Source organism: Girardinichthys multiradiatus, chromosome 4, assembly GCF_021462225.1.
Source record: "Girardinichthys multiradiatus isolate DD_20200921_A chromosome 4, DD_fGirMul_XY1, whole genome shotgun sequence".
In the NCBI taxonomy this organism is placed as follows: Eukaryota; Metazoa; Chordata; class Actinopteri; order Cyprinodontiformes; family Goodeidae; genus Girardinichthys; species Girardinichthys multiradiatus.
The window spans coordinates 33163629-33181302 of NC_061797.1; the positions used below are offsets into that span (position 1 = coordinate 33163629).

General features: G+C 40.7%; 1 protein-coding gene across 1 annotated transcript; it reads right to left on the bottom strand.

Annotated features, from left to right (window-relative positions):
* Window positions 1-76: 76 nt before the first annotated feature.
* tacr2 (tachykinin receptor 2) lies at window positions 77-16355 on the bottom strand. Its single transcript, XM_047362627.1, has 8 exons — window positions 16156-16355; window positions 15475-15627; window positions 14244-14539; window positions 5449-5643; window positions 5202-5352; window positions 4969-5088; window positions 4810-4886; window positions 77-4698 (listed from the first exon to the last, which is right to left on the bottom strand). Exons 2-8 carry the CDS (start codon window positions 15607-15609, stop codon window positions 4407-4409), a joined length of 1266 nt encoding a protein of 421 aa, XP_047218583.1. The 5' UTR covers window positions 15610-15627; window positions 16156-16355; the 3' UTR covers window positions 77-4406.
* Window positions 16356-17674: the final 1319 nt, after the last annotated feature.

Below are 17674 nucleotides of genomic sequence, written 5' to 3' on the forward strand. Positions count from 1 at the left end.
TGCAGCTGATCTAATATTTGCATCGTTGGTTTTAATGTAATTTTATTAGATTTTTAAATTAAGTGTTCTGTGATTTTATTTGATGGACCAACACAAAGCAGCATGGTTGTGAAGTAAAAGGAAAAGGACGCATGGGTTTAATTTTTTCCAAATAAAACATAAAAAGTGTGGCATGAATATGTATTTAGCTCCCTTTCCTTTCATTTTTGATGATTTTGAGGGCAATGGATTCCCTTTCACAAGTCACCTAATACGTAAACAGTCTATGTGTGTAATCTCAGTGTAAATCCAGCTGTTCTGTGAAGGTCTCAGTGGAAAAAAAACAGCATCATGACGACCAAGGAACACCGGCAGAAGGTACATCGACGGAAAGCACTGATCAAAATGTTTGGTTTACCTAAAGGTTCCTTTTCATAAAGTTCACCTCATTCAGTCATAATACACCCATCATGCAGCAGGTCCACTGGCTTCCCCTTATTTTCAGCATTATTTATATAATCCTACCCCTCAACTTCAAGGCTGCAAACAACTTTGCTTCTCAGTACCTAACCGAGCTCCTCTACATCTGCATACCCCTCCATTCTGCTTCTTTCTGCTCGCTCAGTCTCCTTCTTAATGGTCCTCTTTGGGGTTGAGGGCCCTCAGTTGCTTGTCCCTCCTGCCTCTAAGACTCTTAACCAGAGGACATAAGACACTGAGATTCTCTTGCCTTTAAATCCTCACTCAAAACTCATCTTTTCTTACAAGCATATTCACTTTATTCCTGAAGCTGGAATGACCTCACTGTTGCCTGTGTTTGCTGATTGTATTATATTTTCATTTTGTTTAACTATCTTGATTGTATGATTACAATCCTGAGAAGTACCTGTATTAGATTATTATTTTTAGCAACCACAAGGCCCATTCCTACCAGTGGCATGTCAATTTAACATAGTAATTTTTGTATGTAGGCCACCATAAAAAAAAAAAAAAAATAGGATTGTAGAGCTCAAATTATTTTATTCACCATTCTGAAACATCACAACATAATCACAAGTCAAATATTGACATTTACATTCCTTCACTATATTATACATTGATAGCCACAACAATTAAAGTTTTTTAATTGCAGACCTTAATTTAAAAGCAGACCTTAAAAATATTCCATTTTTATTGAATATAAGATTGCACCATGAATGCACATAATGTGACCTGCTTATCAAACAAATGTCACTGACGATAACTGATAAATGCTAATCAGGCTGTTATCAGGAATGTTCAGAATGTGTTTTTTTTATTTATCTCTATCTTCATTTTGTTTTTCAGAAATCAGAGTGGGCCTCCTTACTGATAGTTGTGATTTTCATGGGGATTTTCTGTTTTATCAGATGAGTCTTGCAGCTGCCTTTATAGGACTGGAAAAGGTTTATCACCCTTTACAAATTTCTTCTGTTTTAATAAGGGAAAAATTGATCCAACCAACTGGGTCCTATGTAAAAATATACCTGCCCCCCCCCCCTCCCCCCCTTGTTAAATCATGAATTAACTTTGTTTCACCACTACTACATGCTACAGTGGTGAACCTTACCAGGAGTGGCCGGCCTACCGAAATTACTCCCAGAGAGCATTAACGACTTATAAAGGAGGCCACAAAAGAACACAAAACAACATCTAAAGCACTACAGGCCTCCCTTACCTTAGTTAAGGTCAGTGTTCAAGATTTAACAATAAGGATCAAGAGAATGGGTAAACAAAAATGGCATCCGTGAGAATATTTCAAAGCAAAAACTACTGCCGACCGAAAAGAACACCACTCTCACATTTGCCAACAACATACTGATTGATGATAAACGTTCAACGCCACATTTAGTCTTTTTTCTGTTATATACAGTATTTTACAAATGTAAACACTCAAATGAACCCTGTAGTTCAAAGGCTAGCACCTCACAGGAAGGTTGTCAGTTTGAATTCCTCTGAGGTCTTTCTGTATGGAGTTTGAATGTTCTCCGTCTGCTTGTGTTCTTCATGCTATTCTTAGGGTCCATTAAACATTTGTCAAATTATAGCGTTTCCAACTTCATGGATGTACCATGCTTCTCACCTTCTCACATACAGCACCTTGCAAAATTATCCATACCCATTGAACTTTTTCACAATTTGTCACATTACAACCACAAACTTCACTGTATTTTGTTGGGATTTTATGTTACAGATCAACACGAAGTAGTGCTTAACTGTTAAAGGGGAGATTTTTACATGGTTTTAAAAACAGAAATCTGAAAGATCTGGTGTCCATATGTATTTACCCCCCTTTACTGTTGTACCCCTAAATAAAATTAAGTGCAACCAACTGCCTTTAAAAAAACAATGTACAGCATCATGAAGACCAAAGAACACAGCAGACAGATCAGAGATGAAGATGTAGAGATGTTTAAAGCAGGATTAGGAAATAACATCCAAGCTTTCAATATCTCACAGAGCACTGTTCAATCAATCATCTCAAAAATGAACAGTATGGCCACTATACTGACACATGATAGAGCCCATACATGGGGGTCCAAGTTAGCCAGGGGTCTCCTACCTGCAGCTATGGATTCACATGTGGCTCTTTATGCACTCCACACTGTCTTCTAATAACTTAATATTCAACACCATAAAACTGAACATTGCTTTTAAATATAAAGCTAGTTTTAGAGAGGCTAATTCTGGTGGTTCTTTGAAAACTTTTCATGTATTTGTTTTTAAGTTTGGTCTTGTTCTTTGTCACTGGGTTGCAAATTACTTCCTTCATTTTTAATAAATGTTAATTCTGTTCAAGGAAATGTGTAAATTGTCATATTGTAAAGCCTTTCTGTTGTTTTTTGTTCTAAAACCTAAAACATAAGTAAGATTATGGTTACTTTAACCAAAAAAAAAAACATATTTTATATAGTAGGTATTTATAAATAATGTTTGCAAAGATCGTTTAGGTTTTGCAGCTCCAGGTGAATTTTATTTAGAAGGAGCAATGGCAAAAATGATGCAGGATATTATCAAAGTGGAAAACCTCTGACCTCAACTGAGAGGCTGACTAAGGACAGCATTATTCAGAGAAGCAGCTGACTGGCCCATGGGAACTCTGGAGGAGCTGCATATAGAGCTTAAGTAGGAGAATCTTTCGACAGGAAAAATATTACTCATGATTTCACAAATTTAGCCTCTATGAGAAAGAGGCAAAATTGTTTAACTGATGAAAGAAAGCCAAAAGAGTTCCCCCTTTCCATTTTGCTACAAACCAGATAGGGGACACAGCAAACATGCAGAAGAAGATGCTCTGGTCAGAGGAGACGAAAATCTGACTTTTTTGGTCTAAATGCAAAATGTTACATGTGGTGAAAATCTAACACCCTAAAACACCATCCCCAGCAGGGGGATGTGGGGATGTTTTTCTTCACCAGGGACAAGAAAGCTGGTTGGAGCTGATGGAAATGTGGATGGAGTTAAATACAGGGCATTACCAGAAGCAAACCTGTTGGAGACTGCGAGGTACAAGTACATTTTTCAACAAGCCTAACATACAACTGGAGCTACAATGGAATGGTTCATATAAAAACATATTTATGTGTTAAAATAGCCCAGTCAAAGTCAGGAGCAAAATCCATTTGAGAACTTGTGGTTGAGAAAGTAATGTTCACAGACTGACTTTGTCCATTCTGATTGATTTGGAGCAATTTTTCAGGAAAGCATGCACAAGAAATAGTCTCTAATGTGCAAACCCGGTAGAGACTCACCCAAAATATTTGCAGCTGTATTTGCAGCAACGGATGATTCTCCATAACATTGACTCGGGGCGTCTAAATACATATGCATGAATCATTTATTATTTTCCCTGGGTTAAGGTTTCTCAACCCTGGATCTCAGGCCGCTGCCCTTCATGTTTCATATGTTTCCCTGCTGCCATACACCTGACCTAAATGAATGGATGATCAAAAGGTTTATGCAGGTTTTGATAGCATGTTGAGGATGTAATGCAATAATTTAAATCAGGTTTGTTGGAGAAGAGACACTTCTAAAATACTAGGGTTGAGATTCATTGCACTAGGGATAACAATGAAGCACCACTTAGTATTGGTCTATAACAAAAGTCCCACTAAAATGCTAGGAACGTTTCGATTGTAATGTGCTAAAATGTGTAAAACAAGGAGTGAGGATACTTTTGCAAGGTACTGTATAAGATGAGCATGAGCTGCACCAAAACCATGAAGAGGATCAGGAATACCTTTATCATCTTTCAGTCACATTCATTCTTTGACACTGTTAACACACAGTGTCGCTGATCTCCAAGTTCACTGAGCAGATTTTTCTTCAAAGTCTTCTTCAGCTGCTGCAGACCTTGCTTTGTTGTGTTTTCCACATATAAATATCTGTGACATTTTGCTGTTCAAAAGTCAGTGGTTGTGCTCCATGAGCTTAGAAGCTGGGGGTCTCGTGTCATCCTGTTTCCTAACCCCATGGGAATTTTGTGAGCTGCATGTGGGTTTTTTCTGCTGTAAGCAAGTGTCTTTCTCTGGGTTTGCGTTGTTTTTTTTGCTGGAGGCGTGCGTGTAAGAGGTGTCACTGCGGCGGCTGCGTGTCACTGTCACTCTGAACGTGTGCGTGTACTGCAGCTCCATCTTGTCTTCCTCTGACACTTTGATGAAGGGACACCAAGCAAAAGCATGACGGAAACCGGCCCGGAACCTGAAGAAAGAGATGGTGACGTTTTGAAGAGTTCATAATGGTGGTTTAAAATGATCAAAATATTGATTCCCAGCTTTCTACTTGTCAAAAATACGGACATGGAACTTCTACCTTTGGTTCAGACAGCAGTAAATAATTGGATTGTACATAGTCGAACTCATAGCCAACCAGAAAATAGCCAGATACACCTGACGAAGAGACAACAAGTTATGAGAGATACTTATTTTGGAAAATTGGTAATGCACATCAAGCAGATACTCTGGGTCTAACCTGCTGAATATAATGTTGTTTGTAAATGTCTCTGTTAAAGGACCCCAGAATAAAGTAAATATGGTAGGGCAGCCAGCAGAGAGCAAAGGTCACCACCACAACCACCATCATCTTCACCACCTACAGCATGGAAAGTCACAGATGCAGAACAAATAAATCCAAGTTAAGTTTAAAGTCAAATAAATTTTTTTATTGTTTTCCAACAAGAATCTGAGGATGGAAAGCAGGCAGACCTTTCTTTTGGCTGTTATCTGGCTGTGGTAATGCTCTGTTGCCTCTCCAGGGATGTGTCCACCCCACAACGAGCGACCAACTACACTGTATGTCACCAGCATCACCAGCAGAGGGAGCAAGTAGATCAGCAATATCACTGCAAACTGGTAACTGAACAAAGAACATATAGAGAGGCAATAATGATGGGTCCCATAAAGCCCCATAAATCCTTCTGAATGTCTATTTTACTATTTCTCCCAATTTCACCTTAGTTGATGGGTGCCTCCGTAATCATCCGGCCAGTCAACCATGCACACGGTCCTGGGGTAGTAAAATCTTGTTACACTGTAGTAGCACTGAGGGAAGGCCAGCGAGAAGGCAACAATCCAAATCAAGGCAATTACCACCTTTGTGGAGGTGGAGGAGAGGCGAGGCTTCAGTGGGTGAATGATCGCCATGTACCTTAAAAAAAGCCAGAGTAACACCGTTTATTTGACTTAAAGGTAAACTCAGTTCTGTCTGGACAGGTGTTCAACAATCAATTAAAAACATATTCTCAAGTTAGTTGAATAACTGCAGCTTCAAGTCAAATAACTTCTCATACACTGGAGAGGAAGCTATATTTTTTAAAGCAGAAAATGTATTTTTGAATATTTAGCTTTTAAGGAACGAACAGTGTCTTACATAAAGTATACAGCGCCCTTTCTCAAATGACAGTTTACTCGGGATTGGATATGATAGGAAGAAGAAGATGATTTCGTAATACTTCAGAGGTTTGTTAGAGAACATCAGTAGAAAACCCAGGAACTAACCAAACAATTCAGGGTTAAAGCTGTGGAGAAGTTTACAGTCATCAATTCATAATTTTAAAATGGAAAGAGTGTGGCACAGATGCAAACCAACCAAAACATGGCCATTCACCTAAACTGACTGGCCAGGCAATAGCATTGTAACTCTGGAGGAGCAGCAAAGATCCACAGCTCAGGGGGAAATCAGTTGACAGGAAAACTGTTGGTCCTGTACTTCACAAATTGTAACCTTACAATCATGTGTGTGTTGATCCATCACAGTAAATCCCAGTGAAATACATTACAGTTTGAGGTTGTAATGTCACAAAATGTATAAACATGGATAAAGGGTTTAAATACATTGCAAGAATCAACTTTAAAGGTTTAATGGATGAACACATTTCCTTAAGTTCACATAGAATGAGTGATGGGCTTAATAACTTTGCTCAATTCATCCATAAATTGGTCAACATTTCTCTTTGAAAGCTTAAACCTGCTACATGTTTTATTTGTATGAATTTAGTACATGGGATCTGACCAGTTCACGTCTGTATTGATGACAGGAAAAGAATATCAGGCTCATCTTGCAGAAGGTTAGCACACTGCAGAGAGTGAACAAATAAAACCATTTGTCTCTGATTGCATGCCTCTGGTTATGTCCTGACCAGAGCAGCAATAACACAACATAATCCAATCTACTGACAAAGTGGTCACACCAGTTATTCTCAACAGGAAAAATAAATTGCTAATCTCTGACATTGTTTAGGCAGGTGGTACGTGCCAACAATCGCATACATACCATAAACCAATGATTCCTGGTAAAACATCTCATCTCTAATGAGATTCTGAAAGTTATTTGTGCTCAGTGATGTAAACGATAATGTTTCTGTTTCTGTAGAAATTGAGAAGAATAATATATATTTTCAGTAGAACACCATTGCTCAGTGGTGTCACCGTTATGGTTTAATCATTAAGCTAAGGCTGTGTGAATCACACATCTGAACCATTCACGGTAGACAGTGAGTGTTTCATGACTAATGAAATGAGATCTTGCATAAATTCATTTGCATAATAGCAACGTGTTTTTCAACGTCCTTGTTTAAGGCATTCTGCCACTGTGATTAGAACAACTGTGTTTTCATGTCTTTTAATTGCTTGTCCAATGTCTTTGGCTCCTTCTTTTCTTTTACATTATACTTTGATGTCACTCTTTAACCTGGTTTAATAATCATTTCCTTTTTTTTTTGCTTCAGACCTGTTCTAGTATCCAGTGTGAAGATTATGTATTTTATTGTCACTGAGATGATCTCTGCTGATAAAATTGTTAATGTGCAGTCTGTGCAGGGTCGTAGTCACAAGGAATTGTTTTTGTTCATTATTCGCTGGCTCTGCAGCTAATTTCAGGATGCAATGCAATTTATTATATGAGATGTACTAATAAATAAAAATGATAACAATATTAACATGCGCTAATGTGGTCCTAATTCCTGGGGAAACTGTACTGCCACTGTCCTAATAACTTAAAAAGCATTACAAAATATTACATATTTATTTCTATTATAGAACAGCAGTGCATGAAATTATTGTGATGAGATTTGATTGAGATCAAAAATTAATAATTTCTGTTTAGGTAACCAAAAATCTAACTTTGTTTATATCAAGGTCACAAGAGGATGAAGGTGTGAAAATCTGTCATCTTTGTGTTGTATTTAAGCTTCATCGCTCAGTATCCCTGAGTATCATGACACATGCAAGCATGAAAATGTCACATCTAGAAGCAGCCAGCAAACCAAGGTACACATGGCTGTGCATAACTTACTCTTTGTCAGGATCTGGGTTTGTGTGTGAGTTTCTGACTTCGTTTTTTTAGAATTTCGTTGGTTTCGTTATTCCTTTCATTACCTGTACTCATCCATTCTCTTCACTTCTCTCCCTGTCAGTTTCTTTCCTCTTTATGTCTTTTTTTTTTCAATAAAATAGTCTTTATTTTACTTTCTTCTCCTGAGTGTTCTCTGCATGTGGGTCAGAGCTATTTCGAATATGAGACTCTTAACGCTGATTTTGAAGCACCTTCTAGGTATAAGGAGAATACCAGTTTTTCTCCGGTTAACTACCCAAAAATACTCATTCAAATCTTTGAGACAAGAAACTTCGCTATCCAAAGACATGACTATAGCACCAAAAATCATCTAAATGCACTTTACAAGATAAACAGATCCAATGTATAATACGATATTTTTGGAAAAATGCACACAACATCCTTACTTGCAACTGACATGGCAGGCAGTTGCAAGTCAGCATTGACTCCCTCACATTTATTTCCCTACGGTTCATAGCACCACCTATGCCAATGACACAGGCTGGTTCTAGTGCCTGACGGGAATCAACCAAGCTGTGACCCATTATATATATATATATATATATATTTATTTATTTTTTCTTTTTCTTTTATTATTTTTTTATTTATTTAATGAATAATGTGATGTGAAATGTGTAGTTTTTTTCTTTCTTTACTGAACTAGATTGTCAAGGTTTACGTGATATTGAACCCCAGAATGCAGACGAGCAGGCAGCGTGATTGTAAGTGAAGAAAAGGTTCAATTTACAAAAACTCACACTCAGCAGGAGGCAGGAACAAAACAAACGGGCAGGCAAGACAAGCATGGCATGATCAAAAAAAAGACAAGACTTGGTTAGAGAACAAGACATGAGCATGAGAGTGAAAGATGTTTCCGCGAAGACTAACAGAACAGGTGTGAATATATGGCGTGAAAACCAGGTGGAGTAAGGAGACAAATTAACTTGAAGCAGGTGAGCCGAATAAACTTAATTAACAGAACAAAACGGGACTGGAGCAAAACAGAGACTCTTGAACACAAACTAGAAAAACATGAAGCAAAAGCATAACCAGATCCGAAAACCAAACTTGACAAAACATGAACAAGACGACAAAACAAAAGCATGACCAGGAAAATAAACAGAAACATGATTCAAAACTTGAACAGTGAAAAACATAAGGAAAAACCCCGAAACCAAAAACCAAACAACCCTACATCATGACATAGATAGACAATTATGAGTTTCAGTCAAGGTTTAGACTGGTCAGGGCTAAACCTTATCCTGCCCAGTCATAGGCCTTTGAAAAACAAACTGAACTGTGAACCTCCGTTCCTGCCAACAGGATAACAAACGCAGTATTTTTGTTGTGATTTATTTTTTGCTTCATCACGGATAATTGATTTTTCAGCTCTTATGACGGATGGACCCGTTAGCTTCAAAGACTGCGATTAATCTCAATCTTTGCACCTAAGGAAGATGTTGGGTCATTCTCCATTTTGTGAGCCAAACTAACTACTATGCAGCTCAACAGGTGACTCTAACATCACAGGAGGTGAGCTTTATAAGGGCTTGTGACTGCTTCACCTTTGCCACTTCCAGCTGTAGTGTGCAAATACTACGCTCTGAGGTGATCTCTGGAGTAACAGAAGGTCGAGGGTGGGTTTACTTTTCCTCCACACTGCCATTGCCGGAAGACCTTGAAAAGCTGTAAATCTGTCTAAGATCAGAAGATCCATATCCTGATCAAAGACGATACGATACCCCGGTGAAGTTGAAAACCCAGGGGGTTCCCCAAGGAGATGGATTTCCTCGTTTGTTTCAGTCGACTGCAACGGTTTATCATATTTTGCCCTTTTTGTACAAAGGAGAAGTTTACCGTTAAGAGTGTTTGCAACCCACGACACTTGCCACTCATAACTTCATCCCTTCCTTAAAGGAAGCCCACTCGCCTGCACCCCTTTTCCCAAAGAATCTGGCAACAAGTCAACTCATTTTGCTTTCTATTTTGGTCTCAAGTCCGGGCAGGGTGAGGCATAGTTAAGATGATCTAGGATCACCATTAGTTAATCCAAGGTATCAACTTGTTGCATGCAGTATTGATTCGAAGTTTATGCTGAACTGTTTTGATTGCTGTTTGAATATTGTTGGACTCTGAAGAGCTGCTGCACAGCAAAGTTTGAATGTCGGTGCATCACTGTGTTTTGATCAACTGAGTGCTGACACAGTTGGAGTTTAAAGTGGTTTTTAAAATAGACTGAGACTATGAACTGAGCTTCGTGTTCATCTCCATTGTTTCACCGTTTCTGGCCTTTATGTTTTTCCACTGGGTTCCTGCCTCAGAGTTTTATGAATTTTTGTTTCGAGATTAGCCGGCTATCGGCTGTCAGTGGCTAAGGGGCCGGCTGCTAGGTGCTTTGTCACGTTTGAGTTGGCCCGGCTCTACTGTATAGCAGCTGACAGCCGCTATCGAGACGTATCCACGGACCGCAAAGAATGCCTTACTGTTATTAATGCTGTTTCATTTTTCCAAGTAAATTCACTGATTGTTGTCTTATTCCCACTCAGCCCATAAATTGCTGGTTTGATCTCCATCAGCACACATCCTTATTCTTGGTTAATAATGTACCCCTTTCATAGAATAGTGTATGCTTAATTAGGTGAAAAGTTGTTGAACATGAATAGTTGGCTGTAAGAGAGGCCATTGGTTTATTAAATTTTCACACAGATAAAGAGACAGTGTTTGTGTTTTGTGTAACAGTGATTATCTGTCAAAAGAAGGTTAGTGTTCCCAACCATTCGGTAAAACAGTTGAAAACACAGTGACATTTGGCATGGTTTTGGTTAATAAAATGAATTATTAACGACAATTAACTAATTGTAATTATTAAGTGCTCTGAGCCCAATAATCACAACACCTAGAGTTGTCCAGAGTGTATCTCTAATTTCTATTTGTATGACATGATTTTTGGTTAGAATTTATTACTTCTGAGTTATACCAGGCATAGAGTCCTAATGGACCATGTTCTCCACATCTATTGTCGATGCTGCTGCCCGTAGCTGTGGCCGTAAGGTCTGCGGTGCCTGTCGCGGAGGCAATCCCCGAACCCGGTGGTGGACACCGGAAGTAAGGGACGCTGTCAAGCTGAAGAAGGAGTCCTATCGGCTGTGGTTGGCTTGTGGGACTCCTGAGGCGGCTGACGGGTACCGTGGGGCCAAGCGTGCCGCGGCCCGGGCGGTGGCAGAGGCAAAAACTCGGACCTGGGAGGAGTTCGGTGAGGCCATGGAGAAGGACTACCGGTTGGCCCCGAAGCGATTCTGGCAAACCGTCCGGCGCCTCAGGAGGTGGAAGCAGTGCTTCGCCAACACTGTTTACAGTGGGGGTGGGGAGCTGCTGACCTCGACTGGGGACATTATCGGCCGGTGGAAGGAGTACTTCGAGGATCTCCTCAATCCTGCCATCACACATTCCCTGATGGAAACAGAGGCTGGGGACTCGGGGTTGGACTCTTTCATCACCCAGGCTGAAGTCACCGAGGTGGTTAAAAAGCTCCGCGGTGGCAAGGCTTCGGGGGTGGATGAGATCCGCCCTGAGTACCTCAAGTCTTTGGATGTTGTGGGGCTGTCATGGTTGACACGCCTCTTCAACATTGCGTGGCGGACGGGGACAGTGCCTTTGGATTGGCAGACTGGGGTGGTGGTCCCCCTACATAAGAAGGGTGACCGGAGGGTATGTTCCAACTACAGGGGGATCACACTCCTCAGCCTCCCTGGTAAGGCCTACGCCAGGGTATTGGAGAGGAGAGTCCGGCTGATAGTCGAACCCCGGCTTCAGGAGGAGAGGAGTGGTTTTCGTCCCGGCCGTGGGACACTGGACCAGCTCTATAAGCCTCTACAGGGTGCTCGAGGGTTCATGGGAGTTTGCCCAACCGGTCCACATGTGTTTTGTGGACCTGGAGAAAGCATTCGACTGTGTCCCTCGTGATGCCCTGTGGGGGGTGCTCCAGGAGTATGGAATCGGGGGCTCTTTACTAGGGGCCATCCGGTCTCTGTACAAGCGGAGCAGGAGTTTGGTTCGCATTGCCGGCACTAAGTCGGACCTGTTCCCGGTGCATGTTGGCCTCCGGCAGGGCTGCCCTTTGTCACTGGTCCTGTTCATAACTTTTATGGACAGGATTTTTAGGCACAGCCAAGGGCCGGAGGGGGTCTGGTTTGGGGACCAGAGGATTTTGTCTCTTCTTTTTGCAGATGACGTGGTCCTGCTGGCCCCATCTAGCAAAGACCTACAGCATGCGCTGTGGCGGTTCGCAGCCGAGTGTGAAGCGGCTGGGATGAAGATCAGCTCCTCCAAGTCCGAGGCCATGGTACTCGACCGGAAAAGGGTGGCTTGTCCTCTTCTGGTTGGAGGGGAGTTCCTGCCTCAAGTGGAGGAGTTTAGAGTTTAAGTATCTCGGGGTCTTGTTCATGAGTGGGGGAAGAATGGAGCGGGAGATCGACAGACGGATCGGTGCAGCTGCCGCAGTAATGGGGGCGCTGTGCCGGTCCGTTGTGGTGAAGAGAGAGCTGAGCCGAAAAGCGAAGCTCTCGATTTAGCGGTCGGTCTACGTTCCTACCCTCACCTATGGCCAGGTGAGGTTAGGAAGGTTTCTTCCTGTTAAAAGGGAGTTTTTCCTCTCCACTGTCGCTACATGCATGCTCAGTATGAGGGATTGCTGCAAAGTCAATGCCAGTGAGCCGAAAAGTGAAGCTCTCGATTTACCGGTCTGTCTACGTTCCTACCCTCACCTCTGGCCATGAACTTTGGGTCATGACCCAAAGAACGAGATTCCGGATACAAACGGCTGAAATTAGCTTCCTCAGTAGGGTGGCCGGACACTCCCTTAGAGATAGGGTGAGGAGCTCGGAGTAGAGCCGCTGCTCCTCCACATCGAGAGGAGCCAGTTGAGGTGGCTCGGGCCTCTATACCGGATGCCTCCTGGACGCCTTCCTCGGGAGGGGTGTTCCAGGCACGTCCCACTGGGAGGAGGCCCAGGGGACGGCCCAGGACACGCTGGAGGGACTATGACTCTCGGCTGGCCTGGGAATGCCTTGGGCTCCCCCCGGAGGAGCTGGAGGACGTGTCTGGGGAGAGGGACGTCTGGGCGTCTCTGCTGAGTCTGCTGCCCCCGCGACCCGGTCCCGGATAAAGTGGAAGATGACGAGTACGAGTACGAGTACTTCTGAGTTATGATTTTTATATTTTTTGAGAAATATTTAGAATCCATAATCACAACCCCTTACAGATCAATCCAAGTTTATTGGCATGTTAGGATTCAATTACATAAAGTCCAATCTGGTCCTAGTTATAAGCAGGTTTCTTTCTTCCACTGTCACTACATGCAACCTCAGTATAAGGGATTGTTGCAAAGATGACAACTCAATGCAGTCGAATGTCCACCATCGCTGCATCCTAGTCCAGGAGGAGTGATTACTGCAAATCAGTGACTCAATGTAATCACCCAGATTTCCTTAGATAGAAAACTTTTAAACCAATTTGAAAAATAACCTGAACTTGACTGCATTGTTTGATAACCAGGATCAAATTGGAATTTATGTAATTGACTTTGAAACTTTCTGCATGAATTGATTTAATTTACTTTTTTGTAAAGTGCTGTGTGACTACATTTAGTGTGAATTAGCACTATATAAATAAGCTAAACTGAATCAAACTGAAGCAGTCTGATGCAACAGTCTGAGGATATGACGGATGCTGTATTGCAAATGTGTTGTAATAAGAAATTAGAAACATCAGTCTTCACTGTGAGCTTAACGGCCATCAACATTAAACAATACATCAAATGTAAAACGGCAACTTAAGAACACACAGAAAATACAGAGCAGAAACTCCCCATAAACAGACTGACCATTCATGCGTCAGTAAGCATTAATAACATCTGTGTCTCAGCTGTGTGTTGACCCACATCTCCTTCATGATGCAGCATACTTTGTATAGCTACTGCTTAGCATAATTTCAAGCTATTCTGCTCATAGACCGTGACTAAATGAATTTTACAAAGAGGTGCAATGTGATCTGAAAAGAGAATTTGCGAACTGAGACTTCTGAAGATGGCCAAGGCTCTTGTTCATAAATCTGATATGTTCCACCGACCATGCACGGCAACATTTAAAGACCAAAGAAAAGATATGACTTAAAGTCAAATCCAGGAAAACTATATTATAAGTAAAATGCATGAGAAGAAAAGCAATACCATGTGACATATTTTTTTATGGAGGTTGTGTGTTAATTCAATTCTGTTGTGCACTTCTGAGTATTAAAAAGATGCCATTATTAACATATGGTTGTTAAAAAAACTTTACAATATGCTTTATTATAGTGCATCAGGTTAACTGTGAGAATTATGAATGAGCGGATAGTTTACAGTAAACATAAAATCTCACCTGTCCACAGATATGGCAGCCATTGAATATATTGATGAGAACATTGCCATGATCGGGAAGAAGTTCTGAAATCTACAATAACCCAGGCCAAAGTACCAGTCGTTGTGAAGCGCATAGACAAAATTGAAAAGGGTGTTAAAGGTCGCCATGGATGCGTCTGAAAAGGCCAAGTTGACGATGAAGTAGTTGGTTACGGTCCTCATGCGTCTGTGAGCAAGGATGATCCAGATCACTGTGACGTTCCCAGTGATGGACACCAGGATGATGAGGGAGTAGGCTATGGCCCACAGAGCCACCTGAGAGGAACAGGAGGACTGTAATTTGCATTGTCAAAGCAAAGAACTAGAAAAATGAAAAGTTGAAGCATTGTGAAATATTATTCACCAGATTTTTAAGACAAATTACTGATTTACAGGTGCTTCCCGATAAAGTAGAATATCATCAAAACGTTTACTTATTTTAGTAATTCAATTCAAACAGGTAAGCTCATGTATTTATTACACACAAGGTGATTATGTCTGTTTCTTTTAGTAAGTTTGTCATAGAACTAATGAAATCCCAAATTCAGTTACTCTCAAAATTAGAATATTTCATATCCTAACCTAGAAATAATATGTAATGTCCTACACAACCATGGGGAGACTGCAGACTTGACAAGTGTCAGCAGGCAGTCACTGACAGCCTCCACATGGAGAGTATGCCTCAAAGGGTCATCGCTAAAGAAGCTGGTGAACGAACGATTGCTGGATTCAAGCATATTAATGAAAGGTTGATTGAAAGGAAAAAGTCTTAGGAAAAGATGTGCAAGAAAAAGGGAGGATTGAGAAGCAAAGCGAGGGCATATTCACAATGCTTGGAGTGTAGCTGGAGTCAGTTCTTCAGAGGTCACCACACAAGCATATCCCAGACACGACTACATTATTGGCTGTCCATTCCAGACCCAACAGTGCAGACAAACACAGGTTATACTTCTCTGTAGACCAAATGTCTGTTTTATAAAATAATTTTTTATTGGTCCCAACTTTCAATTCTACGTTCTGAAAAACAGATTTTTGCGTTTTAATTAGATGTAAGCTATAATCAACATAAAATCTAAAACTCCGTGTCATGAATCTAAATGTGATCTTCACTTTTTGAACTGAATTACCTCAATTAATTTACTTTTCAATAACATGATGATTGACGACAAAGGGATACCATTTATTCATTTATAACCATTAACCCCTCCTACCTGCCAGTCGGGCTGCTGGAACTGGTTCCCAGTGGTCTCATTTCCATCGTCGAACCAGTCTGAGCTCACAGACAGGGGCATTAAAGTGGCCTCGGGGTCTCGCTGAAAGTGTTTAATTAGAGTCTCGGTGTCCATTCTGACTCCCTTTGTTACCTGGTGGCAGAAAAATTATGGATAACCGTGTGTGTGCTGTGCGTAATGAAGAACAATGAGTGTTGGGCATCCATGAAGGAGGCTTCATTAGTCGCTAGATGGATGAAAATTATTCCATTCACGTTGTAATTTACCTGTTGCATAATGCGGTAAAAGGATTTTAAACTCGTTAAAACAAGGTTGTGAAAATTTGTTTGTGTTCACCCAGTCATCACATCTCTTTTGTCTTTTTATTTAAATTTAAATAAGCAAACCAGGTTAACAAAACAGCTTAAAAATACCACAATTTCTTTGTGAAAACAGAACCCCCCAAAATTAATAACAACCCACCGTGGCAGTATTGTGAGATAAAATAGATTTGTTTTCTTTATTTTCAAAAATAGTTTCTCGTCGTTTTGTTTGAACCACACATTAAAAACGGAAAGAGTGTTAGCTAAAGTCATAATAAAATCCACTCAAATTCATGTACAAAGTGGATGTCTGCAAGAATGAGACAAACACCCTCATTTGTAGTCGTATCTGTCTTACCTCTCTGTAGCCCCGATTATGTCGAGAGCTCTAACCCCAGATGTTTCGGTCCATAGCTGATAATGGCCAAAATGAAATCCCAGGTGCGTAATGGCCCCTCAGGTCTGACCAAGAATCCATTCATACATTTCTCCCCGCTCTCGCACAAACACCGGCGCTCCGTCTCTCACTTCCTCTCTGCTGGAATGTGTTACAAGCAGCTTTGAAACGCTCCTCCAGAGTGAGACGCGCGGGCATTGCGGCGCAGAACTGCGCGCAACGAGCGCTTATCCACGAGGACGGCGTGGAAGTGTTATCAGTCGGTTCCCAATGTGTGAATGTGGGTTTAAAAAAGTGTTTCAAATGATTACATAGGAGATATTGCATTCAAGCAATCAGATAAAACGGTTTGGGCACATTTTAGCCTTGTTCCAACTCCGATTAATTGAGTCTACAAACACAAATCGGCAAATGACAGTGATGAAAACGTGGGTATTTAAAAAGCACGAAAAGTCTTTGTTTTTCCTTCCCTTTGTGGGTAAAAACAAACGTTTGTGTTATCTGCACAGTGGTGTCTTTTGACATGGCTGATATGGCTCACCGCCCAGGGCTGCATGAACTAAAGAGTGCCATGAGTGCTGGAGAAAAAAACAAGTTTTCTGTTGCTTCTTCATCTCCTGTCAACACGAGATGAAGTCCCCCTTGTGTTGTAGACAGTGTCAGCATGGTTTATGGAAGTGTACCAAGCCTGGCGAATGATGCTGAAGTTGGGATCTAATCCTAGTGCACCTTGTCTGTTGCTCACTGGAGAGAGGCACGACAGATTTTGTTTCATTGTTTTTCTAATGGATTTGGACTACATTTGACCAGCTTTAGTTAAAAATGTAAATACTTGGACTGGTCAAACCTCAACTTGTCAATATATGTGTATGTTTTTTGGCTCTCATTTTTTTCATATTTGGGTTATTTAGGGTTGTATATTTTCTTTAATCTATTTATGTAATTTCCATTATTTTTAATATAGTTTATGTTTTGTTTAGTTTTGTAGTGTGTTTGTTGATGCATATCTTGGCAATTTGGATTTAAAAAAGAGGCAACCATAAGATAGTATTGAATTTCATCCAGATGTACGAACCAGTCTGATCTTTTTGTTCTTTTCACCTTATTTATTTCATTATGTTGTGGTCGTGCGTGTATTATGTAAACGTCATTATTAAAATTTAAACACTACATCATAAAGACACAGTTTGTTATTTTTAAAACTTTTTTTGTCAACCTTTTGTTCTCCCTGACAGACTAAACTGTACTTGATTCAGGTCAATTAGGATCACCAAAATTATTTCTATTTACCAAATACCATAATAATGAGATCTATTTTCTTCAAACTCAGACGCTTACATGCATTTCCTTAGTATTGAGTAGCATGGCCTTTTTAATTATATGAATCAGGTTAAAGGTTTTGGGCATTTTAGACCAAGCTTCTCACCGTAGATTGCCAGAATTCTGTCTGATTCCTCCACACAGAACTGATGTAACTGAT

What these genes read in the sequence shown, in the direction of transcription:
- tacr2 (XM_047362627.1), bottom strand. Translation starts at nt 15,609, where the DNA reads ATGGACACCGAGACTCTAATTAAACACTTTCAGCGAGACCCCGAGGCC. An exon ending in GCTGCCATATCTGTGGACAG is followed by an intron (nt 5,644 to 14,243) that starts GTGAGATTTTAT and finishes GCTTTTTTTAAG; the next exon opens with GTACATGGCGATCATTCACC. An exon ending in AGATAACAGCCAAAAGAAAG is followed by an intron (nt 5,089 to 5,201) that starts GTCTGCCTGCTT and finishes TCCATGCTGTAG; the next exon opens with GTGGTGAAGATGATGGTGGT.